Source organism: Delphinapterus leucas, chromosome 16 (genome assembly GCF_059928025.1).
Source record: "Delphinapterus leucas isolate spDelLeu-1000000601 "Yukka" chromosome 16, BTC_Dleu_Yukka2, whole genome shotgun sequence".
Taxonomy (NCBI): domain Eukaryota; kingdom Metazoa; phylum Chordata; class Mammalia; order Artiodactyla; family Monodontidae; genus Delphinapterus; species Delphinapterus leucas.
Genome location: NC_143144.1, coordinates 75,249,899 through 75,267,231, shown reverse-complemented (window position 1 = coordinate 75,267,231; position 17,333 = coordinate 75,249,899). Strand labels below are relative to the sequence as shown.

The following is a 17,333-nucleotide window of genomic DNA, read 5'->3' as shown; positions in this document are numbered from 1 at the left end:
TGGACAGTGCAGAGCCAGGTGTTCTCATTTGACCTCCATGCCTGAGGCATCAGTTGGAGGTCAAGTCACGAGTTTAAACTATTCCTGTTACTATTTGCTAACTTGGATGTGATATATTCACTTAAAATTAACCCGTAGAGTCTAATGACAGAACTTAACGTGTCATTTTGAATGGCTACAGGGATGAAGCTGGCTGGAGAAGAGGACCAGCTGAGGAATCTTCAAGCTGGAGAGATGCAAGTCGTCGTGACGACAGGGAGCGGGATGACCGCCGTCGGGAGAGGGATGAGCGCCGTGATCTGAGAGAGAGGCGAGATGACAGAGACCGAAGAGGACCTCCTCTCAGACCAGAGCGTGAGGAAGGTAGAGATGTTCTTTCTGTATGACCGCTGAACCCTGGAGAGCCATAATATATGAGGGAATTTGGGGTTTTGCTATGTCTTAAATTTGTATGAACACCAAAAACAAGATGGACACGTAGATCTTTTATTTCATTTAGAGTTCAAGGTTCTCACAAACTTAGTCACTGGTTGCTTTGTGACGTTGAGCTCATCTTTAAATTTAAAGTATAGTAGTAGACTAATTCAATGGTGTAGTAAGCGATACCTATATTGATTTTTACAAAAAGAGTTTATTTTATGTAAAGACGGAAAGAAGTAAGGTCCTGGTAGATAAGCACAAAGTATAAAACATTCTTTCTCTGGAATTGTAACAATGGAAGCTTTAGTAAAAAATGCTTTGTTTAAAATGACCGTAGCACTTAAGTAGTTGCCTCACAAGCTTTTACTATTTGGTTTGTTACAAACCAGATTGTAAGGGTATTTCTTCTTTGATAGCCGTAATGAAATATATTGTTTCATTTATTTGCTGTTAAATCTTCTTCAACAGGAGCCAAAAATCCTTTAAAAAGTTTTTATTCAGCCAGATTTTTGTCACCTTATCCTAAATTTTAAAAAAAATTAGGACACTTCCTAGGCCGGTGATTTCTTCTTGCTTGCAAACTTATATTTCTAAGTCTGTATATTGTTTTGAAGGTTTTTCAGAAATTGTATCAAAATGATTAAAGTGTATTTATTTAGCTTTTATTGTTTTTTTAAATGATGCTCTATCACTATCTTCAGTACAGGATTTCCGAGTAATTTGAGGCATTCCTTTTGCTTCAGCTCTGTTTAGTCTGAGCTAATAGCATACAGTACAAATTTATTCTCTCTCCTTTTTTTTAAATTAAAAGTAAGTTCTTGGAGACGCGCTGATGACAGGAAAGATGACCGGGCAGAAGAGCGGGATGCCCCTCGTCGTGTTCCTCCTGCAGCTCTTTCAAGAGATCGAGAAAGAGATCGAGACCGAGACAGAGAGGGTGAAAAAGAGAAGACCTCATGGAGAGCTGAGAAAGATAGGGAATCTCTTCGTCGCACTAAAAATGAGACTGATGAAGATGGATGGACCACAGTACGACGTTAAATCTCAAGATAATGGACTCAGACTCATGTCTTCACATAGGTTTGATCACATTCAAGGAATTATTATACTTGTGTTTCAACCAATCTAAATTGGACTCTTTAATGTCTCACCATAACACAAAAAGCATGAACTTGTATTAACCCTATGTAATAGGTTGATCATGCACCGTATCCACAGAAGGTTGGAAAACCATGCCATTTTTTGGAATTTGAGGTGTTGCATTGTTTCATCAATCATTTGTTTACAAAAAAGAAAAACTAAAAAATAAATTTAAAATGGGAATTCTTCAGGTATTCAGTAACACCCGTATCTTGGTATAGAACTGATCTTTTTTCTTTTGATTTCGAAATACCTGATATTAATTTGGAATGAAGTAAGATTCTGTTATAGAAAATGTATTTGAAGACGCTAAAGCAGAGAGCTGAAACAATTCTCACACCACTAGCGGTTGAGACGTACCTCGAGGTATTTTGAGGTATTTACTATTCACTAAATTTAGAAAGTTTTTAGGTTTACTGTAAGTGCAGTAAGCATTACACACACCGGATACAAAGGAAGTTTCGGTAGATTTTACTTGAGAGAAGGTGAGTATAAACCAATTTGCAGTCATTATTGTAATGACAAGAATACTGCTAAAGTGTGAATCCAGAACAGATACATACAGCTTTTACATTTTAAAGCATTTGGTAAACTGTTGCTGAGTTTTTTTCTGTTGCCAATAGCAAACCGCTTTTCCATTTATGGAGAATTCATGCCTTTCAAGCATTTTAAATATGACAATATTTATAAGTGTGTGGTTTGGAGGAATTGTTTAAATTGTTTTTCCTAATTTCCTTTCTCTTCGGGATAGATTCTTTCACCAAGTAATTTGTAGTAATGACTGTGTTGACTTCAATTCTGGAGTGTAGTAGCTATGTTAAAGATTAACTATTTGGTCTTATTGAAGCCAACACAGAACTTGCTGCTGTGTTTTTTCTTCAATGATAAATAAAATACTTAGAGAATTTGTTTTAGTGTTGATTTGTGGTTACAGTCAAAGTGTTTTGTTTATAATGCTGAGCTTGCGTATTCAGTTGAGGTTTTTTCACTTGAGTTTTTACCAGTGCTGTTAAATTTCTCACTGTTGGGTATCAAAGAACATAACCTAAATATAACAGAAAGCAAATGTGGCTAGGATGTTTCCACTAAAACGTCCTCCTCTGTTCCTTGATGAACCCCTTAGTTTCCTTGTAAAGCTGTCCTCTCTGTGAGTACGGTGTGTGTGCAGTACATCTTGGGTTTTCCCCTGAAATTAGAAAAATCATAATTGGTTTCACAGAATGTTAGTTGCAAATTTATAGTGGCTGTAGGCACTTACATTCTTCCTGGTGTGAGTAGTGGTGAGAATTTCTGTTGGTATAGCCCTAAGGCCAGAAGAGGGAGTATTGATGCTTTTTTAAAACTTAATCAGATGCAGCCTCTCCTTTTCGACGTTAACAATGATAGAAACCACTTTAGAGCTGCAGCCGGACCCCGAGTGAGCCGAGCAGCCTCAGCTGCTAGCGGGGTGGCAGCGGCGCCTCCCCCTCCCCCCCAGGAGACCACCGGATCACCTCTCCCCTTGGCCTCGCCATAGCGACCTACGGACAGAACTGCCCGCGGCCAATGTGTATTCCTCCATCATATGCTGACCTTGGCAAAGCTGCCAGAGATATTTTCAACCAAGGATTTGGTTTTGGGTTGGTGAAACTGGATGTGAAAACAAAGTCATGCAGTGGCGTGGAATTCTCAACATCTGGTTCATCTAATGCAGACACTGGTAAAGTTACCGGGACCTTGGAGACCAAATATAAATGGTGTGAGCGTGGTCTGACTTTCACAGAAAAGTGCAACACTGATAATACTCTGAAATCGCTCTTGAAGACCAGATTTGTCAAGGTTTGAAACTGACATTTGATACCACCTTTTCACCAAACACAGGAAAGAAATGTGGTAAAATCAAGTTTTCTTACAAGAGGGAATGTATAAACCTTGGTTGTGGTGTTGACTTTGCTGGACCTGGAATCCACGGTTCAGCAGTCTTTGGTTATGAGGGCTGGCTTGCTGGGTACCAGATGACCTTTGATAGTGCCAAGTCAAAGCTGACAAGGAATAACCTTGCAGTGGGCTGCAGGACTGGGGACTTCCAGCTACACACTAAGGTCAGTGATGGGACGGAATTTGGAGGATCAGTTTATCAAAAAGTATGTGAAGATCTTGACACTTCAGTAAACCTTGCTTGGACATCAGGAACCAACTGCACTCGCTTTGGCATTGCAGCCAAATATCGTTTGGATCTCACTGCCTCCATTTCTGCAAAAGTCAACAACTCTAGTTCAGTTGGAATGGGCTACACTCAGACTCTGAGGCCTGGTGTGAAACTTAACTGTCTGCTCTGGTAGATGGGAAGAGCATTAATGCTGGGGGCCACAACCTTGGGCTTGCCCTGGAGCTGGAGGCTTTAATCCAGCTGAAAGAAACCTCTGGGAATGGATATCAGAAGACATGGCCTTAATATATTTCCAGTGTCACCAGCAGGCTTCCCCCGCCTCCACCCAGGAAGGTGATCAAAACAAAGGATGATCTAAAGAGCTGTGTTTTAAATATTTAGGCAGTTACTTGTTAGCTGGTTTCTAGTTGAATTGGTTATCTAGTTACCAATGCTGCAGTCGTGCAGTCACCTCTACATTATTTAAATGTATTTAACTGTTAAATGCGCTACCCACCAATAATGAAATAGACCTTTATGAAAACTGAAAAAAAAAACACTTTAAAAAACATTTTTCTTAATATCTGGATTTCAAACAAGTGAAAGTCTTAAAAGGTCCTCTTTTGTGAGGAGAGGGTCTTACCTTTTGTAACAAGTGAAAAACCTTGGGGCAGTAACCTGCTCTGTCTTAAGTTACTAGAACAGGACTGTGCCTGGGCCATCACAGATAGGCCGCAGCAGACGATTCGTTTACGCTGGTTTGTTTAGATGAGTTACAGATGCGTGTCCCAAGTTCTTTGTCCTGGGTATCGGAATCAGAGCACAGGGTAAAGGCAGAATAGTCTGCAGCTGTTGTGATCCCGCTCTTAGGTTTCCACTCCCAAGGCCTCACCACCTTACCCCCTCCCCCACTGTTTATTCACAGGTGTCAAAGGAAAGCTGAACGACCAACCTACTCACTGTCTTCCATGTTGCCAGTGGTTTCTGCATTTTTATATTTATTATTTTTTTTGCGGTACGTGGGCCTCTCACTGTTGTTGTGGCCTCTCCCGTTGCGGAGCACAGGCTCTGGACGTGCAGGCTCAGCGTCCCCGCGGCATGTGGGATCTTCCCGGACCGGGGCACGAACCCGTGTCCCCTGCGTCAGCAGGCAGACTCTCAACCACTGCGCCACCAGGGAAGCCTGATTTCTAACTTTTTAGATGGGGATATTATTTGTGTCAATATGGATGGGTCTGAGGGCAGAGACAACGGCCCAAAAAAGACTCGACATCCTAGTAGTTGTCCATAGTGGCTACCAGGAGGAGGTTGGCGCCTATATGGTGTGGCATGATTTGGCTGTAGACTGATTCATGATTTCATAAGTCTAATTGAAGTATACAGGAAATTAACGGAATGTTCATGTTGTAGCTAAGAACAGATTAGAAAATTAGGACTAACACTGAAATTCTTCTTTGAAGTACATGTGTATTTGTGGTATAATTTTAAAATACAAAGCAGTCTGTGCCTGCACAGTTGGTGAAGCTCTTTTGAGGATTCCATACTTTTTTTTTTTTTTGGCCAAATATGCAGTCTGTTCTTATGAAAACAACTTCATCACACTATTGTGGATACTTTTTAACACTTCAAAAAATTGGGTTTCTTTTACCCTAAATTTAGCTTTTCAAGTGTTTAAAACATGTTTCAGATTGAGAGTTGCTTTTAAAGGTATTAGCGTGGTTAGTAAACTTTTCGTAAGAGATCTCTGCAAAACTACTGATATTCCCTGTTCATGCGTAAAATACTGGGAGTTAAAGTTAGCTGGAGAACAGGCAAATTTGGGGGGCTGATATGGTTATAAGTCACCTTAACCATATCTTCTGGTCTGCAGAATGCACCTCTCAGTTAATAACTCTTGAAAAGGTATAATTAGAGCAGTGGCAAGAGGTAACAGGGAATTCATGTTGACCTGAAAACTCCTTAAAAAGCAAGTCTAATTTAAACTGGTATGTTTTCTAGAAAAACTGAAGAAAATAAGTTAATTTCATGGTTTTATTAAGCTACTTGAGTTTAGGCCTAGTCAAGTGGATTATTTTTTCCTGACCAAGAAATCGTCCTGTCCATCCCCCGCCCATGCACCTTCCTTTGACCAATAAACGCTCATAGCTATCCCCAGTGTTATTTTTTTTTTTGCGGTACGCGGGCCTCTCACTGTTGTGGCCTCTCCTGTTGCGGAGCACAGGCTCCAGACGCGCAGGCTCAGCGGCCATGGCTCACGGGCCTAGCCGCTCTGCGGCATGTGGGATCTTCCCAAACCGGGGCACGAACCCGTGTCCCCTGCAACGGCAGGCGAACTCTCAACCACTGTGCCACCAGGGAAGCCCCCCCAGTGTTACAGCAGCTTCAAAGGATGTTCAAATCAGGCAAATTTGCTGTGGAGGAAGTTAGTTGTTTACCATGAAAGCAGTCTAATTTTTAATAACCTAGCTAAGCTCTCCTCCTCTATAAGACTAAATCTCTTGCTGGTATTTTCAGATAGTGATTTTATACATTTCAGATGACTTCATCTTAATTCATTTCCATTTTTGCCTTCTGTGTCTGTCCTGATGGTAGATATGGCATGGTGCTCACTACAGTGGATTTGAAAATGAGGGTGGGACGTTAAAGTAGGAGTCAAGCACCTTTGCTAAGGATTAGATTTAATCTCATTTATGGATAACTGGTGGTATTCCAGAAAGAGAAGGGTTATCTTCCACTGAGAATGGGAACATGAGAGGCTGTGTTCCTTGTCTCCCGCCCCCCCCCCCCACAATAGTTCCTTTAATTAGTGCTTATACCAGTTTGAGGACTGCCTCTGATGCTTAAAGCCAACACAGCCCCGAGTGGAACCTTCCTGAACCCAGGTTATTACATTGACCTTCTAGAGCTCAAAGGATTCCATCTTACATTTAGTTTGAGAGGCAACAGCTGGAATGAGCTTTCCACTATTCAGGAACCCTGAAATTGAGCAATTCAGACAGTGAATTAATACTACTCCCTTTTGATCTGAAGGATGACAAATGTTTTGAAAAACTGGAATGGGGTGGGGGGCATAGACAAAAGGCCAAGTACCAGAGTTAACATACTGTATAAATGAATGAATGAATTAACATACTGTTACTGTATAAATGCACAAGTCTTTTTAAACAGCACCATTTTCAAGTGTGTACACAACATTATAACTTGGCACGACTTTTAAAGGTGGGAAACACTAGTTGCTCGTTCAGTAATAAAAGATGTGGTACATAAAAGGATAAGGAGCTGTATTCTACCTGCTACATCCAGCTAGGACAGAAACAAGCCACAAGGAGGGAACACCCACCCAAACTAATACTGGAAAGTTTACTAAGCCTTCACTTAATGATGCTACCAGGCCAGGGGGCTTGCTTCACCTGGAATTATAATAACTGATTAAGGACAACAGAAATATTACTTGTTTCAAACAATAAAAGTCATTTTGCTGACATTCCATAAAATCGCCAGTTAAGTTCAGTTAAGAGGCTTTTAAAAAAATATTCTAGACCTAATAAAGTGCCTCCATTCATAAAATTAAACATCCAAGATTAGACTGAGACAATTTCATACTGATGCGCATCTAAAATAGGTCGACGTATAAATAAACAGCGCCTCTAAGTTGCCACATTTCAGTTAGCGGAATACCCAGCCTTCACCGTCTGGATGTGCACAAACCAGAGATAAATCAAGACTTTAGCGTCTACTCTCAACCGCTCTTCGACAGCAAAGTACTCAGTACCGTCGGCTTCCTTTGAGAAAACCAAGACGACATCCCAAGTTGAGCCAACTGCTGAGCTCCATGCTCCCCAGCAGCAAGGGAGAGAGAGTGCGCAGACCAAATACGAGAGTGGGCAGGCGGCGACCCTGGTGGCGTCAGGTGGCAGCAGCATACCGGAGCCCGGGTCCTCAACGCAGCTTCTTGCCGGGCAGGCCGTCCCTGGCGCTGCGCGGCGGCGGGCGGGTGGCGGGCGGCGGTGGCACTTTGGAGAGCGGACAGTACTTGATGGTGTGTGCGTTGTCACCACTAGCGCCGCACAGGGGGCACGTGTAGCGGCGCAGCACGGGGCACAGCACTCGCCCGTCGGGTCCCTTCAGGATGTGGGTGGTGTAGAGCGCCACCGCCTCCTTGTTGTTCCGGCAGAACACACACACCTGCAGCTCGGGCTTGAGCAGCCGGGCGGCGGCCGCCCCGGAGGCGGCGTGCAGCCTGGGCTCAGCCGCCCACGCCGCGGCCCGCTCCTCGCGCGGCGCCACTTCGGCGGTGGCAGCAGCGGCGGGGGCGCAGCCCAGCAGCACGGCGGCGGCGCGACCAGCGAACGGGCTCAGCTCGGCAAAACGCTCCTCCAGCAGCCCGGCCTCGGCGGGGTCCGCGCACAGCTCTAGCGTGCGCAGCTCCAGCGCGCCCCCCAGGTAGCGGCCCCGGGATCCCGGCTCATCGCTGTCGTCGTCGTCGTCGTCGTCGGGCGGCCCCAGCGCGGGCCCCAGTGTCCCGGGCCCGGCCCCAGCGTGGGGGGAGCAGCACGACGAGGAAGAAGAGGAGGGCGGGGAACCCTCGCCGCCGCCGTCCCCGCCGCGGGCGCAGCCGAAGCGCGGCTCGCCGTCCACCGCCTTGGTGATGAGCGTGGCGAGCCCCAGGTAGTCGTTCCACGAGCTGAAGGGTTGCGGGTGCACTGGGCGCTGGGAGCTCACGTACCGGGCGCTAGGCACGAGCGCCATGGGCGGGGGTGCACGGCCGCGGCGGGGCGAGCGGGGCGCCCAGGGAAAAGCCTCCATGGGTGGGCTACGGGCCGCGCGCGCCGCCTCCCCGCCGCCGGCGCGGGCCGGACGGAAGGGACGCGCCGAACCTGCCCGCCGGCCTGCCTCGGGGTGGGGCCGCTTCGCCGCCTTTTATCGCGCCCCGCTCCTCCCCGCCCCCGGCTTCGTCGCCTCGGCCCTGCCCCCTGCCCTACCCCGCCCCGGCCACCTCGCCCGAGCCCCGGACCGAGGCGGAGCGGAGGCGGACGCGCGGGGGGGCGGGCGGGCGGGCAGGCAGGCAGTGAGCGCGCTCTACTCCCGCCCGCGCGGCTCCCGCGCCCCACGCGCTGCGCCAGCCTCGCCAGCTGCGGGGCGGCTTTCATTCTGGGAGTGGGCGGGCGAGGCACCGCCTCGGGCCGCTGCGCTAATTGGCTGCCGACCTGAGCCCCCTGCGCCACGGGCGCCGCTCCGGACTCTGATTGGTGAATCGGGGGAGGGGGCGTGCCCTACCGCGCAGCTGGTAGGGGAGGGGAAAGTAGGGGAGAGGAGTACGGGAGGGGCGGCCGCTGGGGACCGCCTGAGCCTGAGCCTTGTTCTCTGGGTTTGGAACCGATGACCAGGCCTGGATCTCCCTCGGCCTGGTGGTGAGACCCACCTCCCAGCCTTTAGTGCCCTGGGCTAGCCTTCTGCCTTCTGAGAAACCCCTATCCTCTCTCCTTCTCACCAGCATCGGCAAGAAAAGACGTGGGGAGGCAAGACTTGGCGCGACCTAAGGATGCAGTTTTTAAGTCAGAGCAGCCCAGCAATCAAGTAACTTCCGTTTGCACAGCGTTTTGGAGAGCTTTCAACTGGGTGAAATCCTCGCACAAACCTCAGAGAGGTTCAGAGAGGTTTTGGTTCTTGCCTAGTAAGTAGTGGAAGGACGCAGGACTTTTCCACAGCACGACGCACCTCCCAACAGGTGTTCCGATACTAGGTGGCCATTAGCTGGTGACAGGTGGGGATGCGGGCTGGGCCAGATAATCTTCCGGCCTTAGGACAGTGATGGGTGTGTGTGTGTGTGTGTGTGTGTGTATCTCCCCATGCTTCCTGCCCCACCCCCAACCCCGGGGCAGGGGGCTGTATTAAAATCTTAGGTGTATGTGCAATTTGAATAACAGCATATTCAGCGTCACAGTTGAATACTTTGAAATGAATAAAATTGTTTTCTAAAAACTTGGACAATAAATCAGAAGACTTGATTAGGTGGCCGCAAGGTTGTTATGTCCTTCCCAGGAGAAGCGGCAATACATTTTTTTAAAAAGATGGAAAGTAGGAAAGGTATTAGCTACTGGGAGGATTCTTGTAGGGTACTGTGGGAAAACACCTCCTCTGGTGGCTGAGCTGGCAGGCAGAGTTGGCTTCATGGGGCAGGGCAGGGTTTTCCTTCCTCTCTCTGGAGGAGCTGTGGCTATTGAAACAAGGACTGGGAGGCTGGTGTTGCAGCTGTCATGAGCGGTCATTAGGCTATGCTGATGGGTCTGGCTGTGCCCAGCAGGTTTAGAATAGCCCAGGAGGGGATGTCCAGAACCTAGCGCTGGCACAGGTTAACATTAGAATGAATGAGTGAGTCAGAATGTTAGCAGTGGAAGGGATCTTTGGGATTATTCACTCCGATCTTACTTTACAGGTGAAGAAAATGAGACCCAGAGAAGAGAAGGGCTCCTTTAAGGTCACGCGGTGAATTTGTCACAGCCAGAACAAGGACTCAGGCCTCTTCATGACTGGCATGGTGGCCTTGCCACTCTATCATGGAACCTGGAGGTATTTCAGACTTTGAGTCTGTGCGTGCATCAGCAGAAATCTAGTGTAGCACACAGGGAAAACTGGAAGAAGAGAAGTGAGGTGGGGCCTTGTGCCTTTGGCGTGGGCCCCTGCCCTCGGGAGCAATCCAGAGGCCATGTAGCAGGCATGGGGAAGGCCTTGAGGCGGTAACGTGTTGCCTGTTCTGGCCACCTGTCTGCATGTGGGGTGGAAGAAATGTTTTTCAGTCTCTTCCTCACCTACTACTCCCTAACAGCTAAGTCCCCAACCAGGCAGTGATATTCTGCACTTGCCAACCCAGTTCCTTTTCCAAGTTTGTGTTGGCACTCAAGTTAAAAAGCTATTCCTTTATTTCCTCCCGTCTCCCACCGAAAATAAATAAAAGGGCCCAGATGGCGTGGGGCTCCTGCAGAAGTGTGGCGGGTTTGCTGACACTGAACTCCGAGCTCTTACCACGAGAACGCTGGCCCCCAGAGTGGTATGAAGGATATTATTCTATAAATGGAAAATTCCTGCAGCCTGCATACTTTCAAGGTATGCAGGCTTTTCAAGTTCTGAAGACTGGAGCTACCATTCTGAGAAAAACTTCTGCAAGGAAAGTTTAAAACCGCCAGCTGCTGGGCCCAGTCCCCCTTGGTCAGGCCAAAGAGAGGATGGCAAATAAGCGAGGCCTTCTTTCCTCCCTCACATGACTTTTTAGCCCTTGTGGTTTTGCAAGGGGAACAAACACTTTTAAGTGAACATGAATGGGTGGGTGGGTTGTGGTGATTGTCAGATAGATGCCCTGGAGAGAAGTGAAAGGATGCTCATGTGTCCTGGGGCCTGGCTCCGTGCTCTTTCCCTAGGCTGCTCACCTTGTCTGCTGTTGGCCTTGCCCACAGTAGGTGTTTTGCCCTGAAAGAATGTCTGGAAGTGGAGGCCAAGTTCATAAAGGCTTTTTTTTTTTTGGCGGGTGACACCCTGGGCCTCAGTACACCGTCAGTGACCGCAGAAAGCCTGGAGTGGCTGCCTGGTCCAGCTCTAGGGTAAATCAGGAGTTACTTTTGTCACCAAGCACAGGCCTCAGATGAGCTCTCCAGCTCCCTTTGAGGCAGTGGAACTGACTTCTGAGATGTTCTTAGATGCTCCGATAGATGAAGTCTGACTGCCTTTTTGTTCCCTTTCCAGAAGTCTGGAATGAAACAGAAGGAGTCAGAGTGTGACAGTGTCTTCGAGGGATACCTTCAGATTGATGGAGGCAGGAAGACAGATCAGGACGGGCCTCATCTCAGAGGTTAGACAGCATCGCTCAGTTTCTTCTGGAAGGGGGCCTGTGTGGCACAAGTCGGGCAGGGCAGGGGTGGGGAGGGACGGCAGGGGTGGGGAGGGACGCTTGGGCTCTGAGTTTCCACCTCTCCACGTGGCCCCCAGCCGCCATCCTGGGCCATTTCCTTTGCTGGCAGCAGAACTGAACCATGAGAGGCAACACACAGACCTCAGGCGTCTTGAGGCTCTTCAGAAACATGAGGTCAGCCCTAGGGAATGAGGCAGCTTGGCGGGTGTCCAGGCAGCTACAGAGATGCTGTTTGTCAGGCTCTGGGTTCCCGCTGACCCGCCTGCCAAGCTCTCGCGAGGGACAGGAAGTGCTTTGGCTCCCCCCGCCCTGGGGCCTGGGTATATCAGGGGCTCACTTTTGTAACGGTGTCGACTTTGTGCATGTCATGCCTCTGGCCGAGCTCAGAGGGTCCCGGGGACGGGGCTTCTGCCCTTTGGGGCTTAGAGGCGGCTGTAGTGGGTTGAGAAGCCATGTGGTGAAGTGGCGGGAGCTTGCTGGGCCAGGGGCTGGGTTTTTATCTTGGTCCTTCTGCAAAGTCGCCTGTGGCCTTGGACGCGGGACTTTACTCTGGGCTCCAGCTCCTTCCTCGATCAGCGAGGGGGCTAATCGTGTAAAGTGACAGCCACTTTCTCCTTCTTGCTTTCTTAATTTTGTACTGGAACAGTCTCTCCCTCGCCCTGTGTGGATGAGCTGTGATGGGTGTGAGCCAGCAGAAACAGCCTATTTTCCCTGATTTTACTAGGAGAGGGCTGGTGACCCAGGTGCGGTCCCTAAAATATAAGGGGATGTCTGTTAGGTGGGCTCTGAGAGGGAGTTTGCTCCCTTCTTTAAAAAGAAAAGAAAAAAAAAAAAAAGATCAGGAACCTCACCTTCTTCTGGTCACTGACAGGTTGTGGAGCTGAGGCAGCCCAGAGGTGACAAAAGTCTTAAGGGAGAAAAAGCTGGCACACTGGTGATGGCTGCCTGGAAAAGCTATATTAAAAAAAAAAGAAATGAAGCCTTGGTGACATTTCTGTTGAAGTCTTGTGATTTGTTACACAAGATAATTAAACATCTTTGTTGTTTCAGCCACTACAAGTCAGGTATTCTTTTACTTGCAGCTGAATTCACTCTAATGGAGACGTAGTAACATGAAAAAATGCATTTGGGAATTCTGTCAAAAAGGTGGGATACAACATTCTGGCCAGATGGAGGTGAGAACCATGTCAGAATTGTGTGTGTGTATAAACGGGGGCAGGAAGAAAATCCAGAGAACTGAGAACAGGGGCTTTGTGGTGGCTCTTCTCTTACCCACTCTGCCTTGCGCTGAAGTCTCCCAGCTGATATTAGTAATGGTAACACCACGACCATCAGACCAGGTGCTTTATAGCATCGTCTTGGTACCACTTACACGACTGCTGCACGCGGCAGGTGCTGTGATTGTCCTCGTGTTATCCATGAGGGGAGGCTGCAGAGCTCACATTTAAACCTGTGTCCCTCTCCAAAGCTGGGCTGTCCCTACTTGGATGCAGCCGGTCATCCTCTGGCCATGGGGCTTCTGGGGCTCGCCTGGGGGAGGACGGCTAGGAGCACAGGCAGGGGGGGCAGGAGGAGACGGTATAAGGAGCCGCCTGGGGCCAAAGTGGGCCCATCCAGCGTGTCAGAGATTGTTCCCAGAGAAAACCAATTCCACTCAGAAGCGGTGTGGATTTTTCTATCTATTTATCTAATGGGTACTTTGGTATAACGAGTAATCGTTTCTCTTTGTAACACACCCTCCCTCCTTCTAGCCATGTGGTTTGCTTTTAGACATACGTATCATCCCAATTTTGTTTAAAGCGAGATATGCCTGGAAGCTGACAGCCCGAAGGGCAGATGTCCCTGGGCTGATGGTGCTGATAATAATAGAAATAACAGCTCGCACGTCCAGAGCCTTTACAGGCACCAGCATGAGCTCATAGTTTCTTAAATCCTTCCGGCAGTGCTACAATCATACCCTTTTCACAGAAAGGAAAATGAGGTTTTCGGAGGCTAAAAAAGTGTACTGAACATCTCCCCGGTAGGTGGTGGGTGGGCTTTCTCCAAGGCCTGTGCTGGGAGCTACCATATTTCCTCAGCCAGCTCCTGGCCCATAGACATTCAGTTAGAATTCACTACTTCCTGTCTCCCTACGTCCTCACCTTTCTGACTGGGACTGTCAGGCTCATCCTCAACGCCTGCTGTCTGCAAGGGGAAGGGAGTAAAAGCTGGGGCCCCTAGTGGAGGAGTTAGACATGAAACGGTAAACTATGAGGTCAAGGTTGTTTTCCAGCGGGCCTGAGGGCTGAGGTGGAGGAAGATGAGGTCAGCGAAGGGGATGAGACCAGACTGCCTAGCAGGGCTGCTGTGTATGGTTCTGCAGGTTGTGCACTGTGCAAGGGCTTTGCATCTAAGGGGGTGCCTTGTACTTCATAGACGTGATAATACATGTATGAGTGAATCTCTGATAGTTTTCTGGCAAATCGGGAGTAAAGTGTCTTTTTCTGATGGAATGGTATATTATGACAACATTCTGACAGATGGAAAAAGGTGTCTTGTGGAAGAAGTACCTTTTCCTAATTTGCCCAAAGCTTTGACTCTGGCCAGAAGAGTGAAATGCTAAGATTTTTTTTTTTTCTTAACATCTTTATTGGAGTATAATTGCCTTACAATGTTGTGTTAGTTTCTGCTGTGTAATAAGATTCTTGAAAGCAGGCCTTCAGTTTGCCATTACCTACATGCCCACGGGTCTTTCTGAAGCTTCAAGTGAAAGTGTCTTTCTAATTGAGCTGGTCAGGTGGGTGCTGGGCACAGTTCTGCCCTAGTAGTTACTGGTGGACCAGGGGCTCCACTGGGATTAACATTTTTAAGATCGCTCAAGTCATTTTAGACATCTTCTCTCGGTCTTACCTGACTTTCCCAGCTGTCCTGAGTTCCCTAGGGTTTCTTGTGCCCTGACAGTGCCTGTCCATGATGGTCAGTTGGCAGTTGTGCCTGTCCTGGGGCTTCTATGCCTTAGGCACCAGAAGGCAGGGTGGTGGCCCAGGCTGGTACAGATGGAGTAGGCTTAAGCAAGTCATTGCCCTTCTCTGGGCCTCAGTTTTCTCTCATGTAAAATAATTAGGTGGCCTAAGTGATTTCTTGGCCCTTTCCAGCTCTCAGGTTTATTTGTTCACCATCAGGGCTTTGGGCTGAGTGTGAATAAGACGTGCCTACTCCTGAGCTCATGGAGCTTATACTCTGATGGGGGTGGACAGACAAGCAAACAGATAATGATACTTTGGTGGGAGACATATTAGTTTCCTTTTGCTGCTGCAACAAATCATCACCAACATAGTGGCTCAAAACAGTACAAACTTATCTTACCGTTCTGGAGGTCAGAAGCCTGAACTGGATCTCACTGGGCTAAAATCAAGGTGTCAGCAGGACTGTGTTCTTTTCCAGAGGCTCTAGGGGAGAATCTGTTTTCTTGCCTTTTCCAGTTTCTCGAGCCCGCCTGCATTCCTTTGGCTGTGGCCCCCTTCCTTCTTCAAAGGAGTTTTTCTTCTGCTTCCCTCTTCTACTTTTCAGAATGCTCGTGATCACATTGGGCCCACCTGGATAATCCAGGGTACTCTATTTTAATGCTCTCTAATTAGCAATCCTAATTCCACCTGGAACCTTAATTCCTTTCTGCCATGGAAAGTAACATAGTCTTCCGGGTCCGGGAATTAGGATGTGGGCATCTTTTGGGGCCATTATTCTGCTTCCCACAGGAAGAGTACAGAGGACTGTGGGACCCCTTGGCAAGGGGCATCCAACCAACACACAGGGGACCCATGTGTCATGGGTCCCTAGACCTTTGAATATCCAGAGGTCAGCTGGGCTGGTGAATTGAGGTTTCCTTTGCCAGTTGGGACCTGACCCTGTAGGGTGAGGAAGCCCTACGCAGTGTATGTGTGTGTCCCTCAGGCAGATGGAAGGTAATTGCCTAGGGCCTGAGTTGCAAGAAGGGATGGTGAGCGAAGGAAGTAGTATATGTGTGGGGTACTCTAAAACATAATAATGATGGCGATGATGTTGTTTAATTTGTGGTTAAAACAAACAAACAGCCAAGTACAACAAAAATACCAAGCAACAACAGCGTGTGCATCTTTTAAATTTAGTGTATCTGAGATCCTATGTATTTTTCTGCAATTTGCTTTTTTTAATATAAATTTATTTATTTATTTATGGCTGTGTTGGGTCTTCGTTGCTGCGCACGGGCTTTCTCTAGTTGCGGCTAGCGGGGGCTACTCTTCATTGCGGTGCACGAGGTTCTTATTGTGGTGGCTTCCTTTGTTGCGGAGCATGGGCTCTAGGCGCGTGGGCTTCAGTAGTTGTGGCTCGCGGGCTCTAGAGCGCAGGCTCAGTAGCTGTGGCGCATGGGCTTAGTTGCTCTGCGGCATGTGGGATCTTCCCGGACTAGGGCTCGAACCCATGTCCCCTGCACTGGCAGGCGGATTCTTAACCACTGCACCACCAGGGGAGCCCTGCAATTTGCTTTTTTCATTTAATACGTCTTAGGAGCTTTCCAGTTCAGTATATTTAGAACCACCTCATTCTTTTTTTTTTTTTTTTTTACCTCATTCTTTTTAGCTGCTCTAAAGATGCACCATGGTTTATTTAAGGGATGGTGTCAAACTCCCTGCCCTCCTCCCTGTGTATGGCAGGTGAACACATATCTCTTGCTGAATCACTGATTGGGGAAAGTGGTCCCCAAGCTGGAGGAGCCTGTTGATGTTTTAGTTTTCATCAACTATGCAAATCTTTGAGTCTTTTTGGTTTGAATGTGTCAGAGTCTGGTCTGGAAATATACCCAAGATTATCGTTAGTGTGTTTGGCCAGGGAATCAGCTGCCCTCTGGAAACGCTCCCTCAGGGCCTGTCTGCATGTGCTGCCTCCAGAAGGCGGTCACAAGCTCTTGAAGATACATCTGGGCCTGGGTTGGAAGCTGATGGGAACTTGAGTCCCTGAATCTGAAAGCAGGACCGGGGGGTCTCCTGAGACTGGCCACAGCCAACACGTAAGGGACCCCAGGGGATTGATTCCTGGCTCCTTTTCTGGTCCTGCTCAGACTGTCTCCATGATGGTGGTTGCATGCTGATGGGACACTTACACTCTGGCCTCAGCCTCTGCCCAGCCCTCCCTCGGCTCCAAACAAGCTGTGAATGTTCACACCTTTGCACAAGCTGTTTCTTCCGCCAGGGATACCCTTCCTTTTTCCTTTTTTGCATTTAAGGCTCAGCTCAAATGGCCCCTCTTGGGTAAAGCTTCCCCTGCTTCCCATCGGGTACAAGTGGTCACTCTCTTCTCTGAGTGCCCAGAAGCTCTGTACCTGCTACATCCTGGTCACAAGGTAGGACCAACCACTGCTACCTGTCTGCTCCCCTCACCTGGTGGGGGCTTCTGGAGGCAAGGACCCCCGGTGCCCATCCTAGTGTCTGGCACATCGTGGGACTTTGCAAATGTCCACTGGATGCGAGAAGCTCTGTGATAGCAGGATGAAGGCGCTGGGCACAGGCAGGTGAGCAGAGATGAGTGCTCCATGGAAGAGCTGAGAAGCTGTGAGGTTAGGAGACATGGGCTTTCCTCAGGGTGGCTTCCTGTCCTCAAAGTGGTCCTTTCAGGCTGGAACAAGACACTTGGAGCATCAGAGACTTGAGTTCAACTCAGATGAAATCTTGTCTAATTTCTAAAAAAAAATACTAAAGGCAGATGGCAGTTGTGTCCGTGATATTGATT

General features: G+C 48.3%; 2 protein-coding genes and 2 pseudogenes across 3 annotated transcripts in view; 3 read left to right on the top strand and 1 right to left on the bottom strand.

Annotated features, from left to right (window-relative positions):
- Positions 1-2,467, top strand: part of EIF3A (eukaryotic translation initiation factor 3 subunit A) — a 33,443-nt gene extending 30,976 nt beyond the window's left edge. For both annotated transcript variants that reach the window (XM_022568627.3, XM_089898219.1), the window contains 2 exons: positions 182-363; positions 1,232-2,467. In XM_022568627.3, coding sequence (XP_022424335.1) covers positions 182-363; positions 1,232-1,461 — 412 coding nt within the window. In that variant the 3' untranslated portion in view covers positions 1,462-2,467. The remainder of the gene's footprint in view (positions 1-181; positions 364-1,231) is intronic.
- Positions 2,269-8,632, bottom strand: NANOS1 (nanos C2HC-type zinc finger 1). Its single transcript, XM_089898220.1, has one exon. It carries the CDS (start codon positions 8,492-8,494, stop codon positions 7,628-7,630), a length of 867 nt encoding a protein of 288 aa, XP_089754346.1. The 5' UTR covers positions 8,495-8,632; the 3' UTR covers positions 2,269-7,627.
- On the top strand, positions 3,031-4,051 carry LOC111172585 (non-selective voltage-gated ion channel VDAC2 pseudogene; annotated as a pseudogene).
- Positions 8,493-17,333, top strand: part of LOC149747331 (uncharacterized) — a 123,742-nt pseudogene continuing 114,901 nt past the window's right edge.